This window comes from Oncorhynchus tshawytscha, linkage group LG04 (genome assembly GCF_018296145.1).
Source record: "Oncorhynchus tshawytscha isolate Ot180627B linkage group LG04, Otsh_v2.0, whole genome shotgun sequence".
NCBI lineage: Eukaryota > Metazoa > Chordata > Actinopteri > Salmoniformes > Salmonidae > Oncorhynchus > Oncorhynchus tshawytscha.
In genome coordinates, this window is record NC_056432.1 from 28,669,202 (window position 1) to 28,696,929 (window position 27,728).

The window sequence follows — 27,728 nt, forward strand, 5'->3', positions numbered from 1 at the left end:
ACATACCAAATTGCTCTTACCTCCTAAACTGTTTTGTGCCAAACTCTATATTATAATAATGATACATTACAAAGGGCCACGTTTGCACACCAGGACTGATACAGATGTTCTGAAATTATCGGCACGTGCAGGGCCTGAATGGAAGTGATCCATCATAAAGTGATAACAAAATGTCATTCATCTTTTGTTATTCAAAGTCAATAGTGACTTGATATAGATATGATTGTAATGTTCTTACCATTAAAATCATATTGGTAGATGTTTTTCAATGACTTGTGGATGAAGTACATGCTTCCCAGGGCCTGTAAGGACAAGGAATACAATACAAGCTCCTTTAAACAATTGCTGAGAATGTCAGTTTGCTGCAGTGATGATAAAGTATAGAGACATTATCAAGTTCTCTCATGCTCCAATATTGCATTCTTCCAGAAATACAGTTGAAGTCATCTCTAGACACAACGTGTCTCCTTCCTGAGCGGTATGGCGGCTGCATGGTCTCATTGTGTTTATCCTTTTGTACTATTGTTTGTACAGATGAACATGGTATTTGGAAATTGCTCCCAAGGATGAACCAGACTTGTGGAGGTCTACACATTTTTTTCTGAGGTCTTGGCTGATTTCTTTTGATTTTCCCATGATGTCAAGCAAAGATGCACTGAGTTTGAAGGTAGGCCTTGAAATACATCCACAGGTACACCTCCAATTGACTCAAATGATGTCAGTTAGCCTATCAGAAGCTTCTAAAGACATGACATCATTTTCTGGAATTTTCCAAGCTGTTTAAAGGCACAGTCAACTTGGTGTATGTAAACTTCTGACCCACTGGAATTGTGATATAGTGAAATATAAGTGAAATAATCTGTCTGTAAACAATTGTTGGAAAAATTACTTGTGTCATGCACAAAGTAATGTCCTAATGACTTACCAAAACTATAGTTTGTTAACAAGAAATTTGTGGTGGTTGAAAAACAAGTTTTAATGACTCCAACCTAAGTGTATGTAAACTTCCAACTTCAACTGTACCTTGCACAGACTTCCCTCAAAGTTTGTTTCGGTTTAAAATATCAACGTCATCAATTCTTGCGAAACAGCTTGACTAACTGCAACATGCTCACGCGACATTATTGGGCATGCTGGTCCGATATAGCACATTTAGGCTTTACTGGAAACCTTCGGTCATAATGACTTAAAGAAACAACTTAATTTCTGATTCATCAAGGAGTATCATGCAACATGATCTGATTCCATAATATTTACATCATTATCATCTTCAGTAGTTCTAATCTCCTTTCACACACAGCCACACACCCACCCAGTATTTCAAACCTTCCCTCTTTCAAGCAATTATATTATGCTCAACTCACTCGTCCACAGAAACACATAGCTTTACTGCAATAACATGTATACAGTACACAATCAAACGTGCACCCACCACACACACACACACACTTTAGCACCCAATCATCCCGATGTGACCATTTTTAATGTACTAACTGCCTGCTCTGAATAATCATGCCTTGAGTTCAATAAAGACAGAAAATTAAAACAATTGAAAATGTATTAAACAGTAGGGCTGCAGTGCCGGCTGCGGGCCGAAGAAAAATTTGGCGGCACCCAGAGGGTCTCGGGCGTGATTAGGGTTGCTAAGTGTCGGAAACTTTCCGGTAAATTTCAGGAATTTTTCAGGAAATTTTCCATGGGAAGTTAAGCCTTGGAATTTGGGGAAGTTTGCTTAAATTTAACAAAAAAAGTTAGCTTATAACAGTAAATGTTTTTTTGTGGGATACACATAAGGCAATTCTAGGTCTTGTGGCATATTTTGGCATATTTTGGTTAAACTATCCCCAATTCAATGGAATTGAATCATCACATGTGCAGATGATTCTCAAGATCTTGCACACTACTACACTGTGAGCCAAGGACTACATGCTTTCTGTTAAGTTTTGATTACAATATTGGGTGGGGTGAATATATTTGGTCAACTAGTAAATAGTAGCCTACAGCAAAGTGTGTTTAAATCATTTCTAACTTGTTAACAATTAGTTAAGTTTAGCTAGTTAGTTTTTGCTACCATGTGTATTTTAGCTTGATTGAGCCTGCTAACTGAGGAGTGTTAGTTCAACTGTTGCCATGTTTCATTTTAAAACACTTACATTACAAAGGAGTTGTTTAATCTAGCTGCTTAACTATATATCTGCACATGGAATTGTATTTGGAGTTAGTTTTTTTTTTTTACAATGTTTTCCCCTAATCTTTACAGGAAAATGCCACGGGCACTATCTGATGTGTGGAAACATTTCACTGCAGCTAATGTAGAAGGAAAAGCTGTGTACATTTGCAAATACTGTGCCAAATCATATGTGAAGAATGCAACAAAGATGCAGAATTATCTAGCCAAGTGCATAAAGTTCCCTCAGTGTTCACAACAAGCAACCTCTGACAAAAGTCCCTTTACTTGTATTCGAGGTGAAAATTATGAATCAGACACCTTATCGATAGCAACAGCTCATGATCCTCCTGTTTTTTGGCTCAATGGAGGAACATAGTCAGATAAATGTGTAACGGTTTTCTTGAGTTGAAGGAGAGGCGGACCAAAATGCAGCGTGGTTTCTATTCATGGTTCTTTAATAAAGAAAACTATACATGAATAGACTAACAAAACAATAAACGTGAGAAAACCTAAACAGCCCTATCTGGTGCAAACACAGAGACAGGAACAATCACCCACAAAACCCAACACCAAACAGGCTACCTAAATATGGTTCCCAATCAGAGACAATGACTAACACCTTCCTCTGATTGAGAACCATATCAGGCCAAACACAGAAACAGACAAACTAGACACACAACATAGAATGCCCACTCAGATCACACCCTGACCAAACAAAACATAGAAACATACAAAGCAAACTATGGTCAGGGTGTGACAAAATGCTGATGAATGTCTTGCTCGAGCTGTGTATGCAACTGGTTCACCTCTGATGCTCACAGGAAATGTGTATTGGAAGAGATTTCTGAATGTTCTTTCTGAATGCCCAGCATACACCCCTTCCAACCAGACATACTTATACTTATTTGCTGGATGCAGAGTTCAACAAAGTTCAAGTGAAGGTCAAGCAAACCATAGAGAAAGCAGACTGTATGGCAATCATCTCTGATTGGTGGTCGAATGTTCGTGGGCAAGGAATAATTAACTAAATCATCTGCACCCCTCAACCAGTATTCTACAAGAGCACAGACACAAGGGACAACAGACACACCGGTCTCTACATTGCAGATGAGCTGAAGGCAGTCATGAATGACCTTGAACCACAGAAAGTATTTGCACTGGTGACAGACAATGCAGCGAACATGAAGGCTGCTTGGTCTAAAGTGGAGGAGTCCTACCCTCACATCACACCCATTGGCTGTGCTGCTCATGCATTGAATCTGCTCCTCAAGGACATCATAGCACTGAAAACAATGGACACACTCTACAAGAGAGCCAAGGAAATTGTTAGGTATGCAAAGGGTCATTAAGTTATAGCAGCAATCTACCTCACCAAGCAATGTGAGAAGAATAAGAGCACCACATTGAAGCTGCCCAGCAACACCCGTTGGGGTGGTGTTGTCATCATGTTTGACAGTCTCCTGGAGGGGAAGGAGTATCTCCAAGAAGTGGCCAGTCTCCCGATATGGACAGCCTCATCAAGAGGGCGGCAGGATAGTCTAGTGGTTAGAGCGTTGGACTAGTAACCGGAAGGTTGCAAGTTCAAACCCCCGAGCTGACAAGGTACAAATCTGTCGTTCTGCCCCTGAACAGGCAGTTAACCCACTGTTCCTAGGCAGTCATTGAAAATAAGAATTCGTTCTTAACTGACTTGCCTGGTTAAATAAAGGTAAAATAAAAAAGAGGATCCTCCTGGATGATGTATTTTGGGAGAGGGTGGCAAGCACCCTGAAACCTATAGCAGTAGCCATTGCACGGATTGAGGGAGACAATGCCATCCTGTCTGATGTTCAGACTCCTCTTGCAGATGTAAGAAAAGAAATCCATACTGCCCTGCCCACTTCACTGTTACTCCAAGCAGAGAACTGCAGTTCTGAAACATCAAAAAGCATGAAGACTTCTGCCTGAAGCCCATAAATGCTGCAGCGTACATGTTGGACCCCAAGTATGCTGGCAAGAGCATCCTGTCTGGTGCAGAGATCAACATGGCCTATGGTGTCATCACTACCGTGTCTCGCCTCCTTGGCCTGGATGAGGGCAAGGTTCTTGGCAGTCTGGCGAAGTACACTTCCAAGCAAGGGCTTTGGGATTGAGATACAATATGGCAGTCGTGCCAACATATCTCATCAGCCACCTGGTGGAAGGGACTTTGTGGTTCTGAGGCTCTTTTCCCTGATTCCTCCATCATCCTCCAAATCCAACTAACATCAGCCGCCTCAGAGCTCAACTGGTCCTTGTTTGGGAACACACACACAACAAAGCAAGCAACAGGCTGACCAATGCAAGGCTTGAAAAATTGGTGGCCCTCTGTGCAAATTTGAGGCTTTTTGAGCCTGACAACGAGCCATCCTCAACAAGGTTGGAAAGTGACAGTGAAGATGAGGCCTCAGAGTCTGATGTTCAAGAGGTGGACATTGAGGAAGTCCAGGGAGAAGACATGGAAGCCTGAGAGGAAGACAACCAAAGCTTTAGTTTCTAGACTATCATTTTACAGATGTATTTTGAAAACATTTTTGGGAGATGCGATGGATCATTGGAGATCATTCAATATTCCCTTTTTGTTTTGTTCAGGGAAATCATCCCGTGTGAATAGTCAACCCATTTAATTAAAGTCCAATTCGTAACTAAATTGTTTTGTTTTATTTATATTGGAAGGATTCAATCATTTGCAATTATGTCTACTTATGATAAGGTAAAAGGTTTATGTTTCTGTCTCCATATAATATGGTAAATATATCCAATGCAAAAAACATCTATATTTAAATCGTATTAATATTAATTTGCATATATTTCCCATATATTCCCACAGAAAGTTTCCACCTCTAAATATTCCCCAAAACGTGCAACCCTTGGTGTGACGGGCCGCTCTATTCCCCTCCGGCATGAGAGATCGCTCCCTGAAGATACCATTCATCTTCACTGCCAGAGCGATCCTCATTTAATGGGACGGAGCTGTCCCTATTACGACCAGTCAGGGTGACCAGCGATTAGGGACAGACCTGTCCAAGTTGGAGAAGGAGGGGACGGGGGTTAGAGGAGGTTCGGACTAAAGTGACGGTTTTGCAAGTTAAATCTAACATCGGCTGACTTCAGCTGAATCACTAACATGAGTTACAGCAGTTATTAAATCAAATCGAATGCATTAGTTTGAAAGAAAACATGGTAGGCAGGTTTGTGTGTTTACCAACTAATAAACATTGTCTAATGTCTATATAGTGATGTTATCAATAGCAATTACCTTTTGGGAGGATATTCTTAAAACTGTAAAACAATTTTATGACTGTAGAAGTCTGCTGTGCCTTTTTAAAAATTTAAACACACACAGAAAGGTTCTCCTCCACATACTCTGCCAAGGACCCATCTTCATCAATCAGGTTTGTGCACAGTTTAATAAAAACGATTGACTTACAAGTGATTTTTTATCAAAACACCATTTATACAGGCAATGCATGCATGACTGCCCCCCTCCTCACAGCCCCTCTGAACATAGACCCTCCCTCTGACCAGGGAGCTGCTGATCCACAGCCGAGGGGAAACAAATTGAAAATCAATGCTGGTGGCACAGGCGAAATGAGAATGTGGCATTGGGGGCTACAGCCGTCTTAGGGCAGGTGGGGGGGGCACAGACAACCAAGCACAGGGGAAACATAGTCCCAGATGTCCGCCACTCCCCTCAGCCCTTATTTATCGTTTACAAATGGACTGGGATCAATAGTTTTAATCTAGAGTTACATTTATTGACTTTGGCCTGTCTCCCCACACCTGGACATTGACTTTCCCCTCCACTTCACACACCTCCGAGTGTAGACAGATCCATTGACCCCACTGTCATGGCTCCAGTGTTGGGGTCTAGCTTGGGTGGGTTTAATCCTGTGAAACTCTGCACATGATGGGGATGGACCCTCCCAAGATTGGATTTAAGCAACAACTAGACCTGTGTGTTGTGTTGACCAGCCCATTTATGAACCAGGCTCGATATGACATGGCTCATTTAGAACTAAGGTGGCTCAGAACAAGCAACACCGGAAACAGTCTTTATTCCAGGTACAGAGGGGAGGCTGAAGATGGAGCTGGTCTGGACAGGTGTGGAGATTGAGACACTGTCCAGGACCCAGACAGCCTCCTGACAACTCTATAATGATAGTTTAGCGCTGAACAGACACACAGCCGTATATATTGTAGTCACATAAAGAGAGAGTTGGGGGGCCAGAGGATAGATGAGGATATAAGACTAGTGGAGAGCCAAGAGCAAGTGTATAAACCAGCCTTTAAACACATCACCTCTGTCCGTACTCACACTTTATAACTTTCAGAGTGTACTGTACATTATACTCTCTGAGATACATTGTCATGTTGTAATTAACTACATGGGAGGATACAAGTGTCCTTTCACAGGTGAAACAAACTCAGCACGTAACCTAAAGTCTTGCCCTGTGACATTCACACTGAGGTCAAACTAATATCACCCTAGTTCCAACGGTCAAATATACTATGATCTCCTAAGTCAATGATAAATCTGAGCTGTCCAGTGGGTTAGGGTCCACCATGCACTTCATTCATGTTGTTCATGTTTACCTTGTAGGAGTTTGGTCCTCCTTTGTACTGTACTATTGAGAAAAGCATGTCACAACATGGATACCTGCACTTTTTCAGGCCAAATTGTTTGCTACCCTGTCTTTGTGATGAAACAATCATTTAAAGCCTCACCCTATGGTCATGTTAAACACATTGTATTGGGTATACTTAAATGTCATTATTTCAATAAAACCAAAAAGCATTAGACCATAACTTGTACAGAATGGATGTCCTCCTGAATATAGCGTTTTGCATTGGAAAGCAGAACATGTAAATGTATCATGTGTATGTACAGTACCATGTATTTGTAATGTTCTATTATGCTATATTTACCAAAGAATCACTGTTTCTCAGTCTAAAAATACCCAACATAGCATTGATGAGAAGCCCTGGCCCTCATTAGAGCTCTAGTGTGGAGCAGGGCCCCACCTTGTGGTCACAGAGATATATTGCTGTCTAAAAAAAAGTGGGGTCTGCGGAGGTACTGCAGGGTCCATGGACAGATCTCAAAATATTAATGCACTTATAAATGTTCTCTCTGGTGCCAAGTGCGGGAGCTTTAATATTTCCTAAGGCCGAAACTTGATTAGTTCAACCATGCACTGCGGAAATCATAGTAAAACAGCAAGAAATTATATTTTTAATCACACTCTAAAGTAGGAGTTGTGTTCTGATATTATGAGGGTGTCCCTGATGAATTTGCTATCATAAAAGGGGTCGCCTATCCAAAAACGTTTGTGAATCCCTGCTTTAGGCGATACACTAGGTATTCTAAAGGCAAAGACACCAATGGTAACCCTGGTAAGGGCTTTCACAACATGTTATTGCTTTACCTAAGCCTCCTGTACATCAAGCTCCACTATATCGATGTTATTGACTGAGCTTGTGTAACCAGACATGGTGGTTACAGAGTCTTTCAATTCAACTTCTGTCAGTTGATCAGTGCAGTCCTGTAGTACTCACCGTGAAGCTGTCCACGTTCTTAAAGTGGTTGTCCACATAGATGCAGACCCTGTCAAAGTCCCTCATCTCCTCACTGGACTCAATGTTCCTAAAGCCCAGAAGAGGATAAACTGAACAACTCAAAATCTGAAACACTGAAGTAACTGTCTCTAACACTGTACACTTGTATTTGGACCCTCTCTTATATAGATAATGACAGTTGATGTCCTGAGGTTATGATAACATTATAGTCTTTGACACAGATTTCATGACCACAGCTAAAAACCCTTCTACCACATTACCTGCCAGATGAATCATGAAGTTATACTGTATCTGTTGGTCATAAAACTGTAAGGAGTCTGGGCAGCATTTGTGGATACTTTTGAAAGTGTCCCATTGAGAGTTTGGCACAGTGCTGTCTTACCAGAAGAAGTTCTCCGCATGGCCCATATTGACCATGTAGTCCTTGCCTCCAACCTCCTGGAAGTGCAGGGCGATGAAGCGTGGTTTGTGACTCTGGACAGTCTGTGACAAGACATAGACATCAGGCAAACCATTAAACTACCACAACCATGTGCCATAATGGTGGTCAAATGTGGGGCATCCTACTGAATTCTTATGTCAAGTAAATGTTATTTCTTAAGATGACATACAACTTTGGAATTTGACTATGCGTAATGTGTTGGCTAAATAGTGGAATGTGTCTTCTTCACCTCTTTGGGAATGGAGACAGTATCTAATCGATTTATAAGTCCGCCATCCAGGAGGGTTCATGGTTCAGTCTCAACATGAGAGGATGGCTTAAGGTGTTTGCATGTCAACAGTAAAAATGTGAGAATCCATAGTGGACACCTGAGAGGGATCCCAAACTCACCCCAAATAATTCTCGAAGCCAGTCACTCTCAATCTCACCCACCTGTGGGTTGAAGAAAAATAATAATAATTCAGTTCACACGTGGTTTCTACCAAAAATAATAACCGAACAGTTGAGATATTGAAAACAAAGGGCATAAACAGAATGGTTTAAATGAGATCCTAGGGTGCTATCTTGTCAACCCAGGTTTACCAATCATCCCTGCCAGGCACCTTTCCTATACACTGACCAAAGGCCATGTTTAATTATATATTAGCACTTGACAGTGGAAGATATAAAACATGCATGAGGTAGGCAGGCGGATAAGCACAACATGACAGTCTTGTCAAATATTTTGTTGGGACATACAGTAAGATTTACACAGATAAACACCCACACACCAACAGGTACAATTATATGTTAAACGCTTAACCTATGCAATTAAAAAACAAATGTCCCTCTGGAACGGTTGTAATATGTTTATTACATAAGTGGCATAAAGAATCAGACTCTAAACTGTAACATTAGCAAGCCTGCCTGTTGATATATACACTGTAACAATGTGAGATTGAATTAACATGTATCCTTCCATTTTGTTTAATGTCTGTTCTTCAACTAAATATTTCCAGGGAACCTCTGTGAGCTACTAAGTATCCAGAGTACAGTGTGTGTTTGTGTTTCCCTCAGTGCCCGGCCAGAATACAGACTGTGCTGTATTCTCCAGGGCCAGCCGGATGCAGGCCAATCTGCCAGAGCTGTAGCAGCACAGCAGTGACTTTGCATAGTGCATTTGCATGGCCAAATGACTGCTGCTGCCCACCATGCCCAGCTGCCCAGGCACCATGGCCTGACGGGAGAGCAGCTCATCCATGATACAGGTGTCTGACTGAGGAAACCCAACTGCATGTGTCCTGTACCGTCTTTTCCCAATTAATCTTATCCATAAAAAAGCATGATTAGGCCTAAAACAGATGCTGAGATGCCATTTTATTTGCAAAGGTTTTTATTGAAGGGCTTGTCTGAAATATTTCATTACAGTGCCTTGTGTCCATTCCTTTCCGTTTCTTAGGGTGCAAGCAGACAAAGTTGCGTGAAAGTTGCTTTGGGTAACTCCAGCCTAAGGCACCCTTGTAAGTCCATCTGAAGTCCTTTCCAAGTAAGAGAAAGTGTTTGTTGACCCTCCACATCTCTCAAGACAACCGGAGCACCGGCCAGCCACTCTTAAATAGCACCTGGTCCAGCACAGGTGAATCACCTTCCCACTAACGACATGGCACAGGTATAACACATGTGTACTAAAGAGGTGACAACAATCAGTATGTGCCAAAGTCCAACCTCAAAAAATAAAAGGAAAAACCAAAGCCTGGAACAATTTTGACCTTAACTTTATACTGCACCACAGGTGATGTTTGTTGCCAGGGGTAATGCGGGCATGTTTAATAGCAGAAGTCTGGAACTGAGACTGAAACATTTCATACAGTGCATTCAGAAAGTATTCAGAACCCTTGACTTTTCCACAATTTGTTATGTTACAGCCTTATTCCCTCATCAAATTACACACAATACCCCACAATGACAGAGCAAAAACATTTGATTTCTTCAAAATAAAAAACTTAAATATTACATTTACATAAGTATTCAGACCCTTTTCTCAGTACTTTGTTGAAACACCAGAGACGTGTCCCGAAGCCACTCCAGCGTTGTCTTGACTGTGTGCTTAGGGTCATTGTCCTGTAGGAAGGTGAACCTTCACCCCAGTCTGAGGTCCTGAGCGCTCTGGAGCAGGGTTTCATCAAGGATCTCTGTAGTTTTCTCCATTAATCTTTCCCTCGACTGACTGGTCTCCCAGTCCCTGCCACTAAAAAACATCCCCACAGCATGATGCTGCCACCACCATTCATCACCGTAGGGATGATCCCAGGATTCCTCCAGATGTGACTTGGCATTCAAGCCAAAGAGTTCAATCTTGGTTTCATCAGACCAGAGAATCACCTCCCTGACCCAGGCCCTTCTCCCCTGATTGCTTAGTGCCTCCACACAATCCTGTCTCGGAGCTCTACTCACAATTCCTTCGTCCTCATGGCTTTGCACTGTCAATTGTGGGACCTTATATAGACAGGTGTGTGACTTTCCAAATCATGTCCAATCAATTGAATTTACCAAAGATGGACTCCAATCAAGTTGTAGAAACATCTCAAGGATGAACAACAGAAACAGGATCCACCTGAGCTCAATTTCGAGTCTCAAAGCAAAGTGTCTGAATAGTTATGTAAATAAGGTATCTGCTTTTTATTTTTTAATACATTTGATAAAATTTCAAAAAAACTATTTTCACTTTGTCATTATGGGGTATTGTGTGTAGATTGATGAGTAAACCTTGAATTTCATCAATTTTAGAATAAGGTTGTAATGTAACAAAATGTGGAACAAGTCAAGGGGTCTGAGTACTTTCCGAATGCACTGTACATGTCCTGTAGCACCATCACTCTCTGTTCCATCATAACCTCTAAAGAAAAGTAGGCCTAACATTTCTAAACCTAGAGGTGATTTGCACTGTTCTCTCCTTGACAAGTAAAGTTCCTTTAATTTAATGGCCTGGTGACCTTTTTGTGACCTCAGCATTCAACACCATAGTACCCTCCAAGCTCATCATTAAGCTGGAGGCCCTGGGTCTGAACCCTGCCCTGTGCAATTGGGTTCTGGACTTCCTGACGGGCCATCCCCCAGGTGGTAAAGTTAGGAAACAACACCTTCAGTTCGCTGATCCTCAACACTTGGGCCCCACAAGGGTGCGTACTCAGACCCCTCCTGTACTCCCCGTTCACCCATGACTGCGTGGCCAAGGACACCTCCAACTCAATCATCAAGTTTGCAGACGACACAACAGTAGTAGGCTTGATTACCAACAATGATGAGACAGCTTACAGGAAGGAGGTGAGGGCTCTGGGAGTGTGGTGCCAGAAAAATAACCGCTCACTCAACGTCAACAAAACAAAGGAGATGATTGTGGACTTCAGGAAACAGCAGAGGGAGCACCCCCGTCCACAAGACAGCAGTGGAGTAGGTGGAAAGTTTTAAGTTCCTTGGCGTACACATCACTGACAAACTGAAATGGTCCACCAACACAGACAGTGTGGTGAAGAAAGCTGAAGAAATTTGGATTGTCATCTAAAACCCTCACTAACTTTTACAGATACACAATTGAGAGCATTCTGTTGGGCTGTACCACTGCCTGGTACGCAACTTCACCGCCCACAAGAAGGTGGTGCGGTCTGCACAACGCAAACTACCTGCCTTCCAGGACTCCTAAACCACCCGATGTCACAGGAAGGCCAAAAAGATCATCAGGGACAACAACCACTCGAGCCACTGCCTGTTCACCCCGCTATCATCCAGAAGGAGAGGTCAGTTCAGGTGCATCAAAGCTGGGACAGAGAGACTGAAAAACAGCTTCTATCTCAAGGCCATTAGACTGTTAAATAGCCATCACTAGCACAGAGAGGCTGCAGCCTATATGCACGGACTTGAAATCATTGGCCACTTTAATAAATGGAACACCAGTCACTTCAATAATGTTTACATATCTTGCATTACTCATCACATATGTACAATTGAAGTCTGAAGTTTACATACACCTTAGCCAAATACATGTTTTTACAGTTCCTGATATTTAATCCTAGTAGAAATTCCCTGTCTTAGGTCAGTTAGGATCCCCACTTTATTTTAAGAATGTCAAATGTCAGAATAATAGCAGAGAGAATGATATATTTCAGATTTAATTTCTTTCATCACATTCCTAGTGGGTCAGAAGTTTACTTACACTCAATTAGCATGTGGTAGCATTGCCTTTAAATGGATTAACTTGGGTCAAACGTTGTGGTAGCCTTCCAAAAGCTTCCCACAATAAGTTGGGTGAATCTTGGCCCCTTCCTCCTGACAGAGCTGGTGTAACTGAGTCAGGTTTGTAGGCTGCCTCAAGCCATTTTGCCACAACTTTGGCTGAATGCTTTGGGTCATTGTCCATTTGGAAGACCCATTTGCGACCAAGCTTTAATTTCCTGGCTGACGTCTTGAGATGTTGCTTCAATATATCCACATAATTTTCCTGCCTCATGATGCCATCTATTTTGTGAAGTGCACCACCCTCCTGCAGCAAAGCACCCCCATAACATGATGCTGCCACCCCATAACATAATGCTGCCACCCCCGTGCTTCACAGTTGGGATGGTGTTCTTCGGCTTGCAAGACTCCCCCTTTTTCCTCCAAACATAACGATGGTCATTATGGCCAAACAGTTCTATTTTTGTTTCATCAGACCAGAGGACATTTCTCCAAAAAGTACGATCTTTGTCCCCCATGTGCAGTTGCAAACCGTAGTCTGGCTTTTTTATGGCGGTTTTGGAGCAGTGGCTTCTTCCTTGCTGAGCGGCCTTTCAGGTTATGTCGATATTGGACTCGTTTTACTGTGGATATAGATACGTTTGTACCCGTTTCCTCCAGCATCTTCACAATGTCCTTTGCTGTTGTTCTGGGATTGATTTGCGCTTTTCGCACCAAAGCACGTTCATCTCTAGGAGACACACCACGTCTCCTTCCTGAGCGGTATGGCGGCTGCGTGGTCTCATGGTGTTTATCCTTTTGTACTATTGTTTGTACAGATGAACATGGCATTTGGAAATTGCTCCCAAGGATGAACCAGACTTGTGGAGGTCTACGATTTGTTTTCTGAGATCTTGGCTGATTTCTTTTGATTTTCCCATGATGTCAAGCAAAGAGGCACTGAGTTTGAAGGCAGGCCTTGAAATACATCCACAGGTACACCTCCAATTGACTCAAATTATATCAATTAGCCTATCAGAAGCTTCTAAAGCCATGACAATTTTCTGAAATTTCCCAAGCTGTTTAAAAGGCACAGTCAACTTAGTGTATGTAAACTTCTGACCCACTGGAATTGTGATACAGTGAATTATAAGTGAAATAATCTGTCTGAAAACAATTGTTGGAAAAATGACTTGTGTCATGCACAAAGTAGATGTCCTAACCGACTTGCCAAAACTATAGTTTGTTAACAAGAAATTTGTGGAGTGATTGAAAAACTAGTTTTAATGACTCCAACCTAAGTGTATGTAAACTTCAGACTTAAACTGTATATACTGTATTCTATACTATTCTACTGTATATTGGTCTATGTCACTGACATTGCTGGTCTATATATTTATATATTCTTAATTCAATTCCTTACTTAGATGTGTGTGTATTGGGCATATGTTGTGAAGTTGTTAGACATAACTTGTTAGATATTGCTGCACCGTCATAACTAGAAGCACAAGCATTTCGCTACACCCACAATAACATCTGACCAATAAAATTTGATTTGATTTTATCTAGAAGTATAGCCTTTTAATAAAAAAACCTGGATTTCCATCTTTCTTGTGTAAATATGCCTACAAGATTACTAGTCTCTGGTGAGACTAAAGGCCATGAAATGTGAGGCATAACCTTTTCTCCATGTTTGGAAGGGTTCGTTTAAACGTATTAGGCGGCCATATAAGAAAAGCATGAAGAAACCCCTGGGAAGATAATCATCTGTTTACAGATCTCTTGAACCCACAATGGGATCTGACATGTTTTCAACTGGGCCAGATAGGGAAACCGGAAACATAGTCCTGAGCCAAATTTCCATTAGTGTAACCCTCCTCCCCCTCAGTCACAATGACAGCTAAGCCCCGATTTCCCAGACACCACAATACAAAACTAATGCACTGGTGTTTGCATTTCTCATCACATCACAACCACTTAAAGTAGGTCTACTCATATGTTATTGATTTCGTCCTGTTATTACCACATACACACATGACTATATCAAGGCAACCGTCTCCATGATCTCAACTCACAATACTTTGCCTCTTCAAATATTTGAGCAGATTTCATGGAAAAATGACAATTAGTTCAAAGAAAACAAGCTGACTTGTATTTTGTGCAAAAGGTTTCAGCCTCACAGCCAGACAAGGACTTCCTCGGAATGAAATGAAATAAGTAAATGCACAATGTTGTCTAGGGCTATGAGGTAATTGCTTTAGGTAGCCAGCAGATCCAACAAGCATTCCTGTGTAGATTAACACACCATGGAGCAGGCGCCAGATGTAGCTCGGAAAACGTATCTCAATCCAGGGATGACAAATGCATTCCAAAATGCCTGCTGTGGCTTCTGCTGAATTTATGTTTTATGTATACAGTAACCAAGATACTGTTTTAAATGGCATACAGGTCTGCTCTGACTTTACACGGTTATTGTTCTATTTAGTTATTAATACCTATTTCCAAAAAAGGTCTTAGGAACGTTTATATGTAAAACATTTTGTTATTCAATTATTTTATGATGAGTTTTCATATGTACTTAAAATAGTAGGTACCCTTTTATTTAAATTATTATTTGTTGTTTTATTTCTCAGAATAGTTCCTGATTACACTAAAGAGGGTTTTTAGTCTCTCTTACTACAAGAACCCTTGGTTTGGTCTTGAACATAATTTCCAGTTGAGTTGAATTTCAAAGGTTATGGAATAAGCTATTTTCACTTTAAATTGACTTAATTGGTGCAGATCTCGGTTCCTTATCGTTTACGTTCACTGCTCCTACGTCTTTGACTCATCCTACTACAGTTTATACTTTTATATAATCTTTGCTGTTTTGTCTTTGTCTATATTATCTCTTAATGCTAGGGGGTAACGAAACAGTGTGAAGCGTAAAGCCTTATTTTTATTTGCTAAACAATTTCGAACAGATTTTTGCTTTTTTCAAGTCTCACTCAATTTTGGCTGATGCCAACTTCTGGAGGTCACAGTGGGGCAACGATATTTGGCTTTCCCATGGATCTGAACGCTCTGCTGGTGTCACTTCAATGAAAAATACCTTTGGTGGTAATATTCTACACTCGGAATGTGACCCCTTTGGTCACTTTATTTGTCTTGTGATCAGTTACAATGACATTACACTCATTACTGTAAACTTCTACGGGTACAACACCAAACATGAGAATGATGAGTTGCTTGAATCTATAGAGAAACATATACTTCATTGGTCATCTAAATTTCCCAATTCATTATTATTGATAGGAGGGGACTTTAACATTACAATAGATAATTCAACTGATAGATGGCCCCCAGGTAGGCCAACCAATCAGAATTTGGGTTTAATACTTTTTATGGAAAAGTTTGATCTTACTGATATATGGAGAGAGAGAGGTTTCCGGCCGACAGATCATTCACTTGGAGTAACAAAACAGGCTCCAGACAATCCAGAATAGATTTTTGGCTTATATCCAAATGTATTGATAGTGAGTGTGTTACTACAAATATTTGTACTACTCCCCTCACAGACCATATTACATTGATATCAAAATATTTACCCCTGATACGAACCTTGGTAGAGCATCCTACTGGAAGCTAAATAGCTCATTATTAAATAATGATATAGTTACATTTGAGGTTAAAGATCTGCTCTCACACTTTTGGGAAAAGGCTTGTGAAGAAAAATCTTATTGCAAGAACTGGGAGCTCTTTAAATTTGAGGTGTCCAAATATCTTAGAAAATATGGTAGTAATCTTGCTGAGACCTGAAGAGCTGAGGAGGAAAAGGTGATCATTAAGATAACTTCCCTTTCTCAGAGGTCCCCAGCTGACCTCTTGGGGGAGGAGAAGATGGAACTAATTGAGTTACAAAATAAACTGGATAATATATATAAATTAAAAGCAGAAGGAGCCTTTATTAGATCTAGGCTGACGATACTACACTTTTTCTGAAAGACGCTAACCAAATTCCCATATCGATCAATGTGATACAATCCTTTTCCAAAGCGTCTGGTCTATATCTTAACATTAAGAAATGTGAACTCATAGCTGTCAAAGATTGTGTGACACCTTCATATTATGGTATCCCAGTAAAAGAAGAACTTACATATTTAGGCATAACTGTTACAAAGGATCAGAAGTCTAGAGGCTTACTAAATTAGAGGCTTACTATACTTTAAATAATAATTTTAAGATCAATTGCATAAAACAATTCCTAAGAAGACCCACTTCTATCTGGAATTTTATTCCTCATCATGTCTTCTCTACTTTTGGTGGCCTTAACTTCATGTTGTTTTGCAATTATAATATTGACAAAGTTCCAGTGAAACTTTCTGCTTTTCATTGGCAGGTTTTCTTGTCATGGTCCTTAATTTATAAACACAATTTTTCTCCACACAGATATGATATATGGAATAATCGGGATATATTGTATAAAAATACCTCTCTGTTTTTAGAATATTGGTTCCGAAATAATATCCTATTGGTGAGCCAACTGGTAAATGCAGAGGGTCTTTTACTCAGTTATAAAGAATTCTTATCACTTTACAAGGTCCCTGTAACACCTAAAGATTTTGCAATTGTTTTAGATGCCATTCCCTCAGGTGTTGCTATGTTATTCAGGAACATGTCAAGAGCTGACCCTCAGAGCCTACCTTCTGTAGACCCTGTTGACTCATCAGTAGGAAAGATTTGTTTCTCTTTTGGTCCATTCAACAACAGAGCGATACGATCCTTGTTTCAGCAGGATGTTGTATCTATACCTTATGTCATGCCTTATTGGAATGGATTTATTGATAATATCTGTTGGGAAAAAGTTTGGATGTTGCCACACACATACAGTGCCTTGCGAAAGTATTCGGCCCCCTTGAACTTTGCGACCTTTTGCCTCATTTCAGGCTTCAAACATAAAGATATAAAACTGTATTTTTTTGTGAAGAATCAACAACAAGTGGGACACAATCATGAAGTGGAACGACATTTATTGGATATTTCAAACTTTTTTAACAAAATAAAAACTGAAAAATTGGGCGTGCAAAATTATTCAGCTCCTTTACTTTCAGTGCAGCAAACTCTCTCCAGAAGTTCAGTGAGGATCTCTGAATGATCCAATGTTGACCTAAATGACTAATGATGATAAATACAATCCACCTGTGTGTAATCAAGTCTCCGTATAAATGCACCTGCACTGTGATAGTCTCAGAAGTCCGTTAAAAGCGCAGAGAGCATCATGAAGAACAAGGAACACACCAGGCAGGTCCGAGATACTGTTGTGAAGAAGTTTAAAGCCGGATTTGGATACAAAAAGATTTCCCAAGCTTTAAACATCCCAAGGAGCACTGTGCAAGCGATAATATTGAAATGGAAGGAGTATCAGACCACTGCAAAGACCTGGCCGTCCCTCTAAACTTTCAGCTCATACAAGGAGAAGACTGATCAGAGATGCAGCCAAGAGGCCCATGATCACTCTGGATGAACTGCAGAGATCTACAGCTGAGGTGGGAGACTCTGCCCATAGGACAACAATCAGTCGTATATTGCACAAATCTGGCCTTTATGGAAGAGTGGCAAGAAGAAAGCCATTTCTTAAAGATATCCATAAAAAGTGTTGTTTAAAGTTTGCCACAAGCCACCTGGGAGACACACCAAACATGTGGAAGAAGGTGCTCTGGTCAGATGAAACCAAAATTGGACTTTTTGGCAACAATGCAAAACGTTATGTTTAGCATAAAAGCAACACAGCTCATCACGCTGAACACACCATCCCCACTGTCAAACATGGTGGTGGCAGCATCATGGTTTGGGCCTGCTTTTCTTCAGCATGGACAGGGAAGATGGTTAAAATTGATGGGAAGATGGATGGAGCCAAATACAGGACCATTCTGGAAGAAAACCTGATGGAGTCTGCAAAAGACCTGAGACTGGGACGGAGATTTGTCTTCCAACAAGACAATGATCCAAAACATAAAGCAAAATCTACAATGGAATGGTTCAAAAATAAACATATCCAGGTGTTAGAATGGCCAAGTCAAAGTCCAGACCTGAATCCAATCGAGAATCTGTGGAAAGAACTGAAAACTGCTGTTCACAAATGCTCTCCATCCAACCTCACTGAGCTCGAGCTGTTTTGCAAGGAGGAATGGGGAAAAAATGTCAGTCTCTCGATGTGCAAAACTGATAGAGACATACCCCAAGCGACTTACAGCTGTAATCGCAGCAAAAGGTGGTGCTACAAAGTATTAACTTAAGGGGGCTGAATAATTTTGCACGCCCAATTTTTCCGTTTTTGATTTGTTAAAAAAGTTTGAAATATCCAATAAATGTCGTTCCACTTCATGATTGTGTCCCACTTGTTGTTGATTCTTCACAAAAAAATACAGTTTTATATCTTTATGTTTGAAGCCTGAAATGTGGCAAAAGGTCGCAAAGTTCAAGGGGGCTGAATACTTTCGCAAGTCACTGTACCTACTTGTTAACAAAATTAAGGAAGTTTCCTTTAAAATTATTCATAAATATTATCCTGCCAACCACTATATGAAGAAGTTTAAGGAAAACATCAACTCAAATTGCTCCTTTTGTAATGACCACCCAGAAAAAGTTGTGCATCTTTTTTGGCATTGTATGCATGTAAGAAAACTGTGGCAAGACATCAGTAGGTTTATAATTGAACACATTTATGAAGATTTTACACTATTGTGGAGAGATGTACTGTTTGGATTCTTTACATACAATAGAAATAAGCGGAATAAATTTTATGTAATTAATTTAATTATTCTTTTGGCCAAATTTCATATACACTAATGTAAATTTACAAACAGAAAACCACATTTTCGTACCCTAACAAAAAGAAATTGAACTGTATTTTAAGACGGTTAAATGCTCTACTAACAAAAAAGCTGTTAGAATTGTAAGTTTATGCATGTCCCTTAAGGTCCTTGTGTAATTGTAATGTGATATTGTACCCCCTAGCTCGATTGTCTATTGTTTGTAATCTATGTATGCTTGTGTTCCCTCATGTGCTTTATGTATTGATTTGAAATTTAAAAAAAATATAAAAACTTTTTTTTTTTAAAGGCTTCTGCTACCTAGCATGAGGACCAAAAGGCCAGTTTCCTGGAAAAACTACCAGTTGTTTAATCTTCAACTGGAATCATGGGATAATTCTGAGTACAACGCATTTCTGATCCATGGATTGAGGTACATTTTCCAAGTCATATCTTGTGCTGGCTCTGCTGTAATTTAATCTACACAGGAACGCTGTCCGACCATGTAAACAAGCGGGCCAGCCCCAGGACCAAGTTTGGGAAACCCTGCTTTAGGCTACTGTGCATAATGTGAGTTTTTATTGTGTAGCCTATTTAAAATTACACCCAAATATGGACAATTCCATGCTGACCATGAGCATGGCCTATTTCAGTCATCATGTGTAAAATACTTATGTAGTAAGGCCTACTGTGGTACCAGCATTGTATTGATATATGTTGTTAACCCGTAGTAACTAATAACAGGTGTTAGGCCCACAGTATTGAAACAATATAGGCATACACATCAAATTGCCAACAATGTAGCCTAGGCTACAAATGATGTCAAATCACTTGTTTCTGCAGTAGCCGAGCGGGAGCTCAGTGAATGATAAAAAGTTGCGCACTGCACTTTCGCGGCAATAACTTCAAACGTGTCGTTGATGCACGCCATCAATTTCCTGTTTGATTTGAACTGGGACCCGTTGTTGCTTGATAGGTAGATTCTCTCCGCGAATCTGTCAATATGATGTGAGAACACGAACGCGCATCAAAAATCATGCCGCAACAGCTCACGATAAATACGGGGTGAGTATAACTATAGACAGAGGACTTTCAGTTGTATAGGCCCATCGGAGTGAAAACAATGTGTCGTCAGAAGCCACAATAACATTAAACAATTTACTTCAAAGTTTGAGAAGAAAGCATTTAGGCTACAGAAATCATGGTTGTCATGATTACATTTAATAGTCTAAAGAAGTAGCTTAATGTAAAAAATATATATATTATTTTATAGGGTCTATAATAATCAAATTAAATATTGGATTGCGTGCCCGATGCCAGCCTGTGGGAGTTGAACTGGTCTCTATTCGAATGTAGTTAACTACAATGTTACAGGTAGTAGAGTTTGGTCTTGCAACGGTTCTGGTGTTCTCTGGCAGGTGTAGTAACTGCTTACATAGGAATCTCGCTGTTCCACTTGGACGTTTTGAATCACCATTCAACGTGACTTAAAATAGGATATCGTTAGGTGAAATGGTGTTAATACTTACATTGTCGAATAATGACCCAACATTTGCGGTGACAAGTAGAACGTCAGTGTACGTTTCCATGATTACGATCGAATTCCAGAAATAGTCTGCAGGAAGAACTCTTGTACACGCGATGGTAAAATGTTGTACGTGTGTTAGCTACAAACAGTTTACTGATTATGGTGGTGTATTGTATAGGTCGCTATAATCTGCCTTTAAAGAGTCGGTCGTATAATTAATTAATCCTGATAATTTATTTCTGCTCTTCTGTTGCCCGCTTTTTGTTGATGGCTGGTGTCGTTCGCTGTCTTGATTCTGTATCCTTGGGAAGGAGTTATCTCCCATATCTGCTAAGAAATGGCAGAGCAGGCAGGAAAGGATTTGTATATCTCTTCATGGTAACTAGGTTCTTAACCGATTTAAACCTGGAACGGTGCATGTGCTGCTTGAGCCAGAACAGTTCGTCCTGCCCCGCGCGACCAGATATTGTTGTCAATGTTGTGTCATGAACTCCGGAGCTCCTCCCACCGCGCTCAGTTTCTTTTATACCGGTATTTCTATTTGACAAATAAGCCTACCTTTTACTATGAAAAACCACAGACGCCTAATCCAGACCTAAAAACATCCAAACACCGAAATATATAGGCTAGTAGCATTTATATACAATCTATGGCTAGTGTAGCCAACTAGAGGTTATACCTTCTAATTATAGCCCACGTCTGTGACTCGTCTGAGACTGGGGGGAATGATTATGAATGGTTGGACCTGAAAGCTGTTAGCCTGTCAAATACCAGATAGTAGGCTACTTCACAAATAATAAAACAAACTACATTAAAAAAAACACGTAGCCTATTCATTTATAGAGATTGTGTATCATGTTCAATCTGTTATTGTCAGTGGGCTGGCAACAGTTTGCTCTACGCAAAATGTTCAAAGACCACAAGATAAAAGACCAAGCACAGTTCTGATTAACTACTCCATCAAGCTCTGACACTGCTGTTGTAAAACATAACTGGTTGACTCATTTGGAAACAAAAGAGCAGAGCTGTGTGATTTAATTGGATTGACCCCATCTCACCATCCTTTATTCGTAACATCTCACCATCCTTTATTCGTAACCTGCACCCACTGTCTGTCACCATGCTTGACAAGATATAAATATATTTTTTTTACACTTATGCTATGATCTTTGAGCAGACACTACATTGACAGTGCTGCACTAGAACATCCACATTTTTAGAGATACACTGATATTGTGAAGATCATAATTCTGACTCCACATTCAGCTTTTCACTGACCTCACAGCCTACTCTGTTACTTGATAACAGGACAAACTACAGACCACTTATTATGGTGAGCTGTTGAACAATCAGGTCAGACCTTATTTTATAGTAAAGATGCAATTTAACTGTAAAAATGTAATACCTTTCAATGACACAGTCATGATGTTTTCACTTGTGTCAAACAAATTACTTCAAACAGTAGGTTATCTTCACACATTCATCCAAAATAATTCCAGCATCCCAACAGCCAACTATCTCACCAGAGAAAGCATCCGAGCGAGCGAAACAGCAAACCTCTGTCTCACTACATATATGTAGCCAATGTATCGGTTGCTGTGCCAGACAGCATCGGAAACATGGGCTACATGTACAGTGGGTATAGAAAGTCTCCACCCCCTTTCAAAATGTTCACCTTCTGTTGCCTTACAGCCAGAAATGAAAACACATCAAATCAGACTTTTCTCAGCTTTATTTACACACAGTAACCCACAATATCCTAGTTTTTAAAAACTTCATATTAAAACAGTAAAATACCCTATTTGGATAAGTGAACACCCCCCTGAGTTAATACTTGTTGGAACCACCTTTTGCTTGAATTACAGACATGCAATATTGGCCCATTCTTCCTTGCAGAATTGTTCAAGCTCAGTCAAATTGCATGTTGACAGCTCATGGACTGCACTCTTCAAGTCATTCCCCAGATTCTCGATGAGATTTAGGTCGAGGCTCGAACTAGGCCACTCAAGGACATTCACCTTCTTGTCCGTCAGCCACTGTATGGTTGCTTTGGCGGTGTGCTTTGGGTCCTTGTCATGTTGAAACGAGAACCATTTTCAAATTCCTTGTAGAGGTCTGCAGGTTCTCCTTAAGAATATGTCAGTATTTTTCACTGTCCATTTTCCCTTCTATCCTGACAAGTGCTCCAGTCCCTGCTGAAGAGAAACACCCCCACAACAGGATGCTCCCACCGCCGTGCTTTACTGTAGGAATTGTGTTCTTTGACTGGAAAGATGTATTGGGTTTTTGCCAGACATATCGTTTTGCGTTCACGCCAAAAAGTTACATTTTGTTCTCATCTGATCACAGCACCTTTTTGCCACTTAGCCTCAGAATTTACAATGTGCTTTTTGGCAAAGCTCAAATGAGACCTGAAGTGGCTTTTTTTGAGGAGTGTTTTTTTTCTTACCACCCTCACATAGAGGCCAGATTTGTGGAGAGCATGTGATATTGTTGTCACATGAACACATTGACCAGACTTTGCCATAAAGGCCTGAAGCTCCTTCATTTCAGTCATCAAAAGGTGAACATTTTGAAAGGGGGTGGTGACTTTCTATACCCACTGTACATGTCCTCTGCCCCGATGACGATGGCAGTATTATCAGCAGCACCGTTCTTTTTACTAAATGCATTAGGTCATTTTTCTGTTAAAATGAAATATACATTTATTATTACTTGTTTCTACTGTTATGAGAAAAACTTGGATTATATTAATATTAATATGAAATAAATAAATAATTGGTCTATTATGAATTACTATTCGGCTGTATGGATTCATTGACTTTTTGGGGGCCTTTTGTGTCAACAATGTGGCCTCATTAACCTGGGTACAGCGGCCAGGCAAAACCCCCCTCCCTCCCCATTTCCTTTGCAACTTTGAAGCTTCTTGCATATTTAGCTGCTGCTGAGATATTAGGAAAAAATATATTTTTATTATATTTTTATTATGCCCAGTTCCCATGATGATGCAAGGTCTGAGACAATTGCCTCTTCTGCCTAATGATATGCCCCCCACTGTCCTTACCATGTAATGTGCTTCCAAGGGGGGTTGCATTATTTTGGTCTTGAACTAGCCTCGGTCTGAATCTGCATAGAAAGAGTAAAGATAGCTCCGAGCAGAGCACAGAAAGGGGGCAGAGGCCCAGGACCCTTAATAGTGCTTGTGGCGATTTGCTAAAACATGTCATGGTTTACACAACCAACCGTTGAGGTTTGCACACTGCTTCCTATTGCTCCTCTGCATATTGTGTGCTTTGTCCAGCCGTGTCAATAAATCCAATTGAAGCCTGGCAGAGCATTATGTTGCCCTGTCCATCAGCAGTGTAAACAAAGCCACCTAAAAGGGAAATTCCCCCTGAAAGGCTACTGAGGCAGTTCCTCACTGTTGGGATGCAGGCTGGGTACTCAGTAAAATCACAGGCAATAATTTACCCTGGCAAAAAGGAGTCCTGGCTGGACAACACGTCCCTGAGTGCATGGTCAGATATTGGATTGATATAGAATATATCACCCTCAAAAGGAAGGTTAATTAACAGTAGGTAGGCATTCTTCCCGCAGTGGACAACTGGGCACAGAATATTGCTCAGTAAGCCAAGGATTAGCACAACCCTATCAACCATTCAGATTCCCACAAAAAAAGTATTTATTCAACCCAATCAACCATCATTAAAGCAGCACAGCCTCACCCGGCCAGCAGGCCCAATGCTGGCAAAGTTTCATAATGGAATGCCAACTTCATGGTTTGAATGCTGATGGAATGCTGATTCTTAGGGGTTCCAGATGTCACAAAGGCTACTCTTTTCAACATGCCTATCCAAGTGTGTTTTCATGTAACACATGATTGCCAAACTGGACTGCATCATCTCCTTCCTGCTTAGAAAGGAAGACACGGATCATAGATGAAGACCACACACAAAAGGGGACTTGGCTCCCGGAGTATTAGACATGTTCTGGAAAGGGTCTCGTTGAACATACTATATGAAGGAACACCAAATATCCCATCAATAACACACCAAGCAAAAGTGGTCAAGTAGCCAACAAAATATTGAAAGGAACCTGGTACAGGATAAACAGTAAGGTCAACTAAGCAACAACTGGCAATCTTCCTTACCTGAATGCAAGCTTCATGCTTTGAATGCTGATGGAATCCTTCTTCTTATGAGTTCCAGAGGTCACTAAGGCCACTCTTTTCAACAAGCCAAGTGTGTTTTGTATACTAATGAGGAGTACTGAAAAGAATGGCTAGCATTGACAGAGCTCTTAGCATTGACAGAGCTCTTAGCATTGACAGAGCTCTTAGCATTGACAGAGCTCTTAGCATCGACAGAACTCTTAGCATCTCATTTTACATCAATGAAACTTGCACAACTTTGATATCTTCATCCTTGGATTTTTATTGGTCAACATTGGACAGATTTTGATCTAAACGTCTATACCCTTGGTACAGCAATGTATAAAGGGATGAGAGAACCAAACAGGAGTTTGAGGAAGGCGATGGCCAGGGATTTCCACTAGGCTTGCACTGCAGCCGCACAGGGAATCAGTCTAACTCTGCAGCTGTACTTTCATTTTCTCCTTCAGGCCCCCTCACTTTCTGGAGTGCATTTGGCATGAGAATTCCCACAGTAGATGATGAGAAGCCTTCATGGAAGTATTAATAGAGCAGCTAGGGAACAAGGCATACTTTTCACATCCATGGCCCACTATGATATCACGTTTTAACCATGTTATAACAAATAATTAGTAAGTAAACAAATTAAAAGCACACAATGCTGCTTAAACCACAGCTATTGTGAGGTGTCGATGGCAGAGGCCTCAGTCTTTACATAGCTCAGAAAGTAGCTTCACGGTAGATAAGGGTGGGAGGCAGAAGTAAGTGTTAATTGAGATAAAGTAGGCTAGTTTAGATGTGACAAAAGTTGAGTACATTTCAACAACCCCCACCAGTCACTGAGAATGTATATTCTTCACAACAGAAACAAAGAAAACAAAAACAAGCTCCACTTTAACACAACTCCCATATTTTACACATGAATACAATGCTTAAAGGCCCAGTGCAGTCAAATGTGATTTTCCTGTGTTCTATATATATTTCCACATTATGTGGGAATAATACTGTGAAATTGTGACAATGATAATAATGCCCTTTTAGTGTAAGCTGTTTCAAAAGACCGCCTGAAGTTTTGGTAGGATGGAGTCTTGGCCTGCCTGGTGACATCACTAGGAGGTAAATCAGTTAATAAACCAATAAATCATAGTTCTAGCCCTCTCTGCCAATAACAGGCAGTTTTCTGTTTTTCACTCACCACTCCCAGGCAGTCCTAGCAAAATTCTTGCTTGAGAAATTGCTCTTTGCTAAGAAGCTTTCCTGGTTTCTTTTTGACCATTTTAATTGAAAACAATCACAGTAAGGTACTTAATTGCTACCCAGAAATGATTTGATATTGAGATTAAAACAGCTGCATTGGACCTTTAAAACAAAAGTCTTTTTTCATCTAAAAAAAACAAACAATAAAAAAGTATTAGAAACATATTTACGTGGCACCTCACCATCTTGGTCGAGTTGGGAACAAGCCATTCATGCATTTCCCAACATGGTCACAGTTTTCCCCTTCAGTACAAACTTGACAGTACTTCTCTATGTTGCATTGCTACAGTACATCTCCACACATATCTCTTGTAACTTAAAGAACAATTATGATAATAACTGTCATTATTACTATTAACAATAATAAAACAAAAAAAGAGAAATGATAAGAACAAGACATATACATTAACTCAATGAAGGACATACATACAATAGTCACTCAAAAGACAGTTTTGTCACCATCAGGGAAGACAACAAACCATCTTAGTGAGCAGTTTCATGACACACTGGTACAGTAGAGGCCAGTTCATTAGAAACAGAGACAAGGCCCAGAATGGGCTGTAACAGCAATGAGAACTTGAAATGCCAAGCTGAGGCAGTGACTGAGAAAGCCAAGTGAAATATTCCTGACATGAGGGTGGGAGTATTCCAAGTCAAAAACTCCTTTACTGTCCATTCGGTGGTCCCCAAGTGGGTCTTGATCATCTTAAACTCCTTGCATTTGTCTTCAAGAACGACTGCGGTCCTCTTGGGTTCCCACTAGCATTTTGCTGTATAACTTTTGTTGCTCCTCTTTGAAGGTGTCTTTTACCTTCCCTCGCTTTAAACCTCCATCCCTACAAAGAAACAACAACATAATTCACAAATCCATTACACCAGGGATCATCCACTAGATTTAGCCAAGGACGATTGTTTCTTGAGTAAGGGGTAAGGGGATCCGGAACATAATTACAAATAATTTGTAGACTGCAAATTGACCACAAGAAGCCAAAACAGATATAATATTTGACAAAAACATAATAATTTCATTTCAAATCTCTCCATTATATGTGGGAATAATTTGGAAAAGATTTCCAAAATTCAAATCGCTGGGGTGATTTGCTGGTGTTTTTACAGTGTTATTTTGGGAAACCCTGCATTACACAGTATTCTGTGATGCCCACAGGGTGATACATTAGAGCAAAACTGAGCTGGGTTTAACAATGATACAGACCTGATATGTACAGTGCCTTGCAAAAGTATTCACCGCCCTTGGCGTTTTTCCTATTTTGTTGCAATACAGCCTGTAATTTAAATTGATTTTTATTTGGATTTCATGTTATGGACATACACAAAATAGTCCAAATTGGTGAAGTGAAATGAAAAGCAAAACTTGTTTAAAAATATATATTTTTTAAATGGAAAAGTGGTGCGTGCATATGTATTCAACCCCTTTGCTATGAAGCCCCTAAATAAGATCTGGTGCAACCAATTACCTTCAGAAGTCACATAATTAATTAAATAAAGTCCACCTGTGTGCAATCTAAGTGTCACAACACTATGTCTGGCACAAACCCCAACACCCTCTCAATACCCTGAGAACACCATCCCCACAGTGAAGCATG

The 27,728-nt window shown here is 40.4% G+C and overlaps 2 protein-coding genes across 6 annotated transcripts in view; both read right to left on the reverse strand.

Moving 5' to 3' along the window:
- The window catches only part of LOC112248486 (inositol polyphosphate-5-phosphatase A), a 30,451-nt gene extending 9,214 nt beyond the window's left edge, over positions 1-21,237 (reverse strand). For 3 of the 4 annotated variants that reach the window (XM_024417552.2, XM_024417551.2, XM_042320583.1), the window contains exons 1-5: positions 20,719-21,232; positions 8,601-8,642; positions 8,151-8,251; positions 7,748-7,835; positions 239-302 (exon numbers count right to left, since the gene is read on the reverse strand). In XM_024417552.2, the coding sequence (XP_024273320.1) occupies positions 239-302; positions 7,748-7,835; positions 8,151-8,251; positions 8,601-8,642; positions 20,719-20,778 (355 nt within the window). In that variant the 5' untranslated portion in view covers positions 20,779-21,232. Of the gene's footprint in view, positions 1-238; positions 303-7,747; positions 7,836-8,150; positions 8,252-8,600; positions 8,643-20,718 lie in introns of all 4 variants that reach the window. The other variant, XM_024417553.2, reaches the window with a different exon arrangement.
- A 3,888-nt stretch (positions 21,238-25,125) lies between these two features.
- LOC112248488 (glycerol-3-phosphate acyltransferase 4) overlaps positions 25,126-27,728 on the reverse strand; it is a 37,047-nt gene continuing 34,444 nt past the window's right edge. For both annotated transcript variants that reach the window (XM_024417554.1, XM_024417555.2), the window contains exon 13: positions 25,126-26,960. In XM_024417554.1, the coding sequence (XP_024273322.1) occupies positions 26,852-26,960 (109 nt within the window). In that variant the 3' untranslated portion in view covers positions 25,126-26,851. The remainder of the gene's footprint in view (positions 26,961-27,728) is intronic.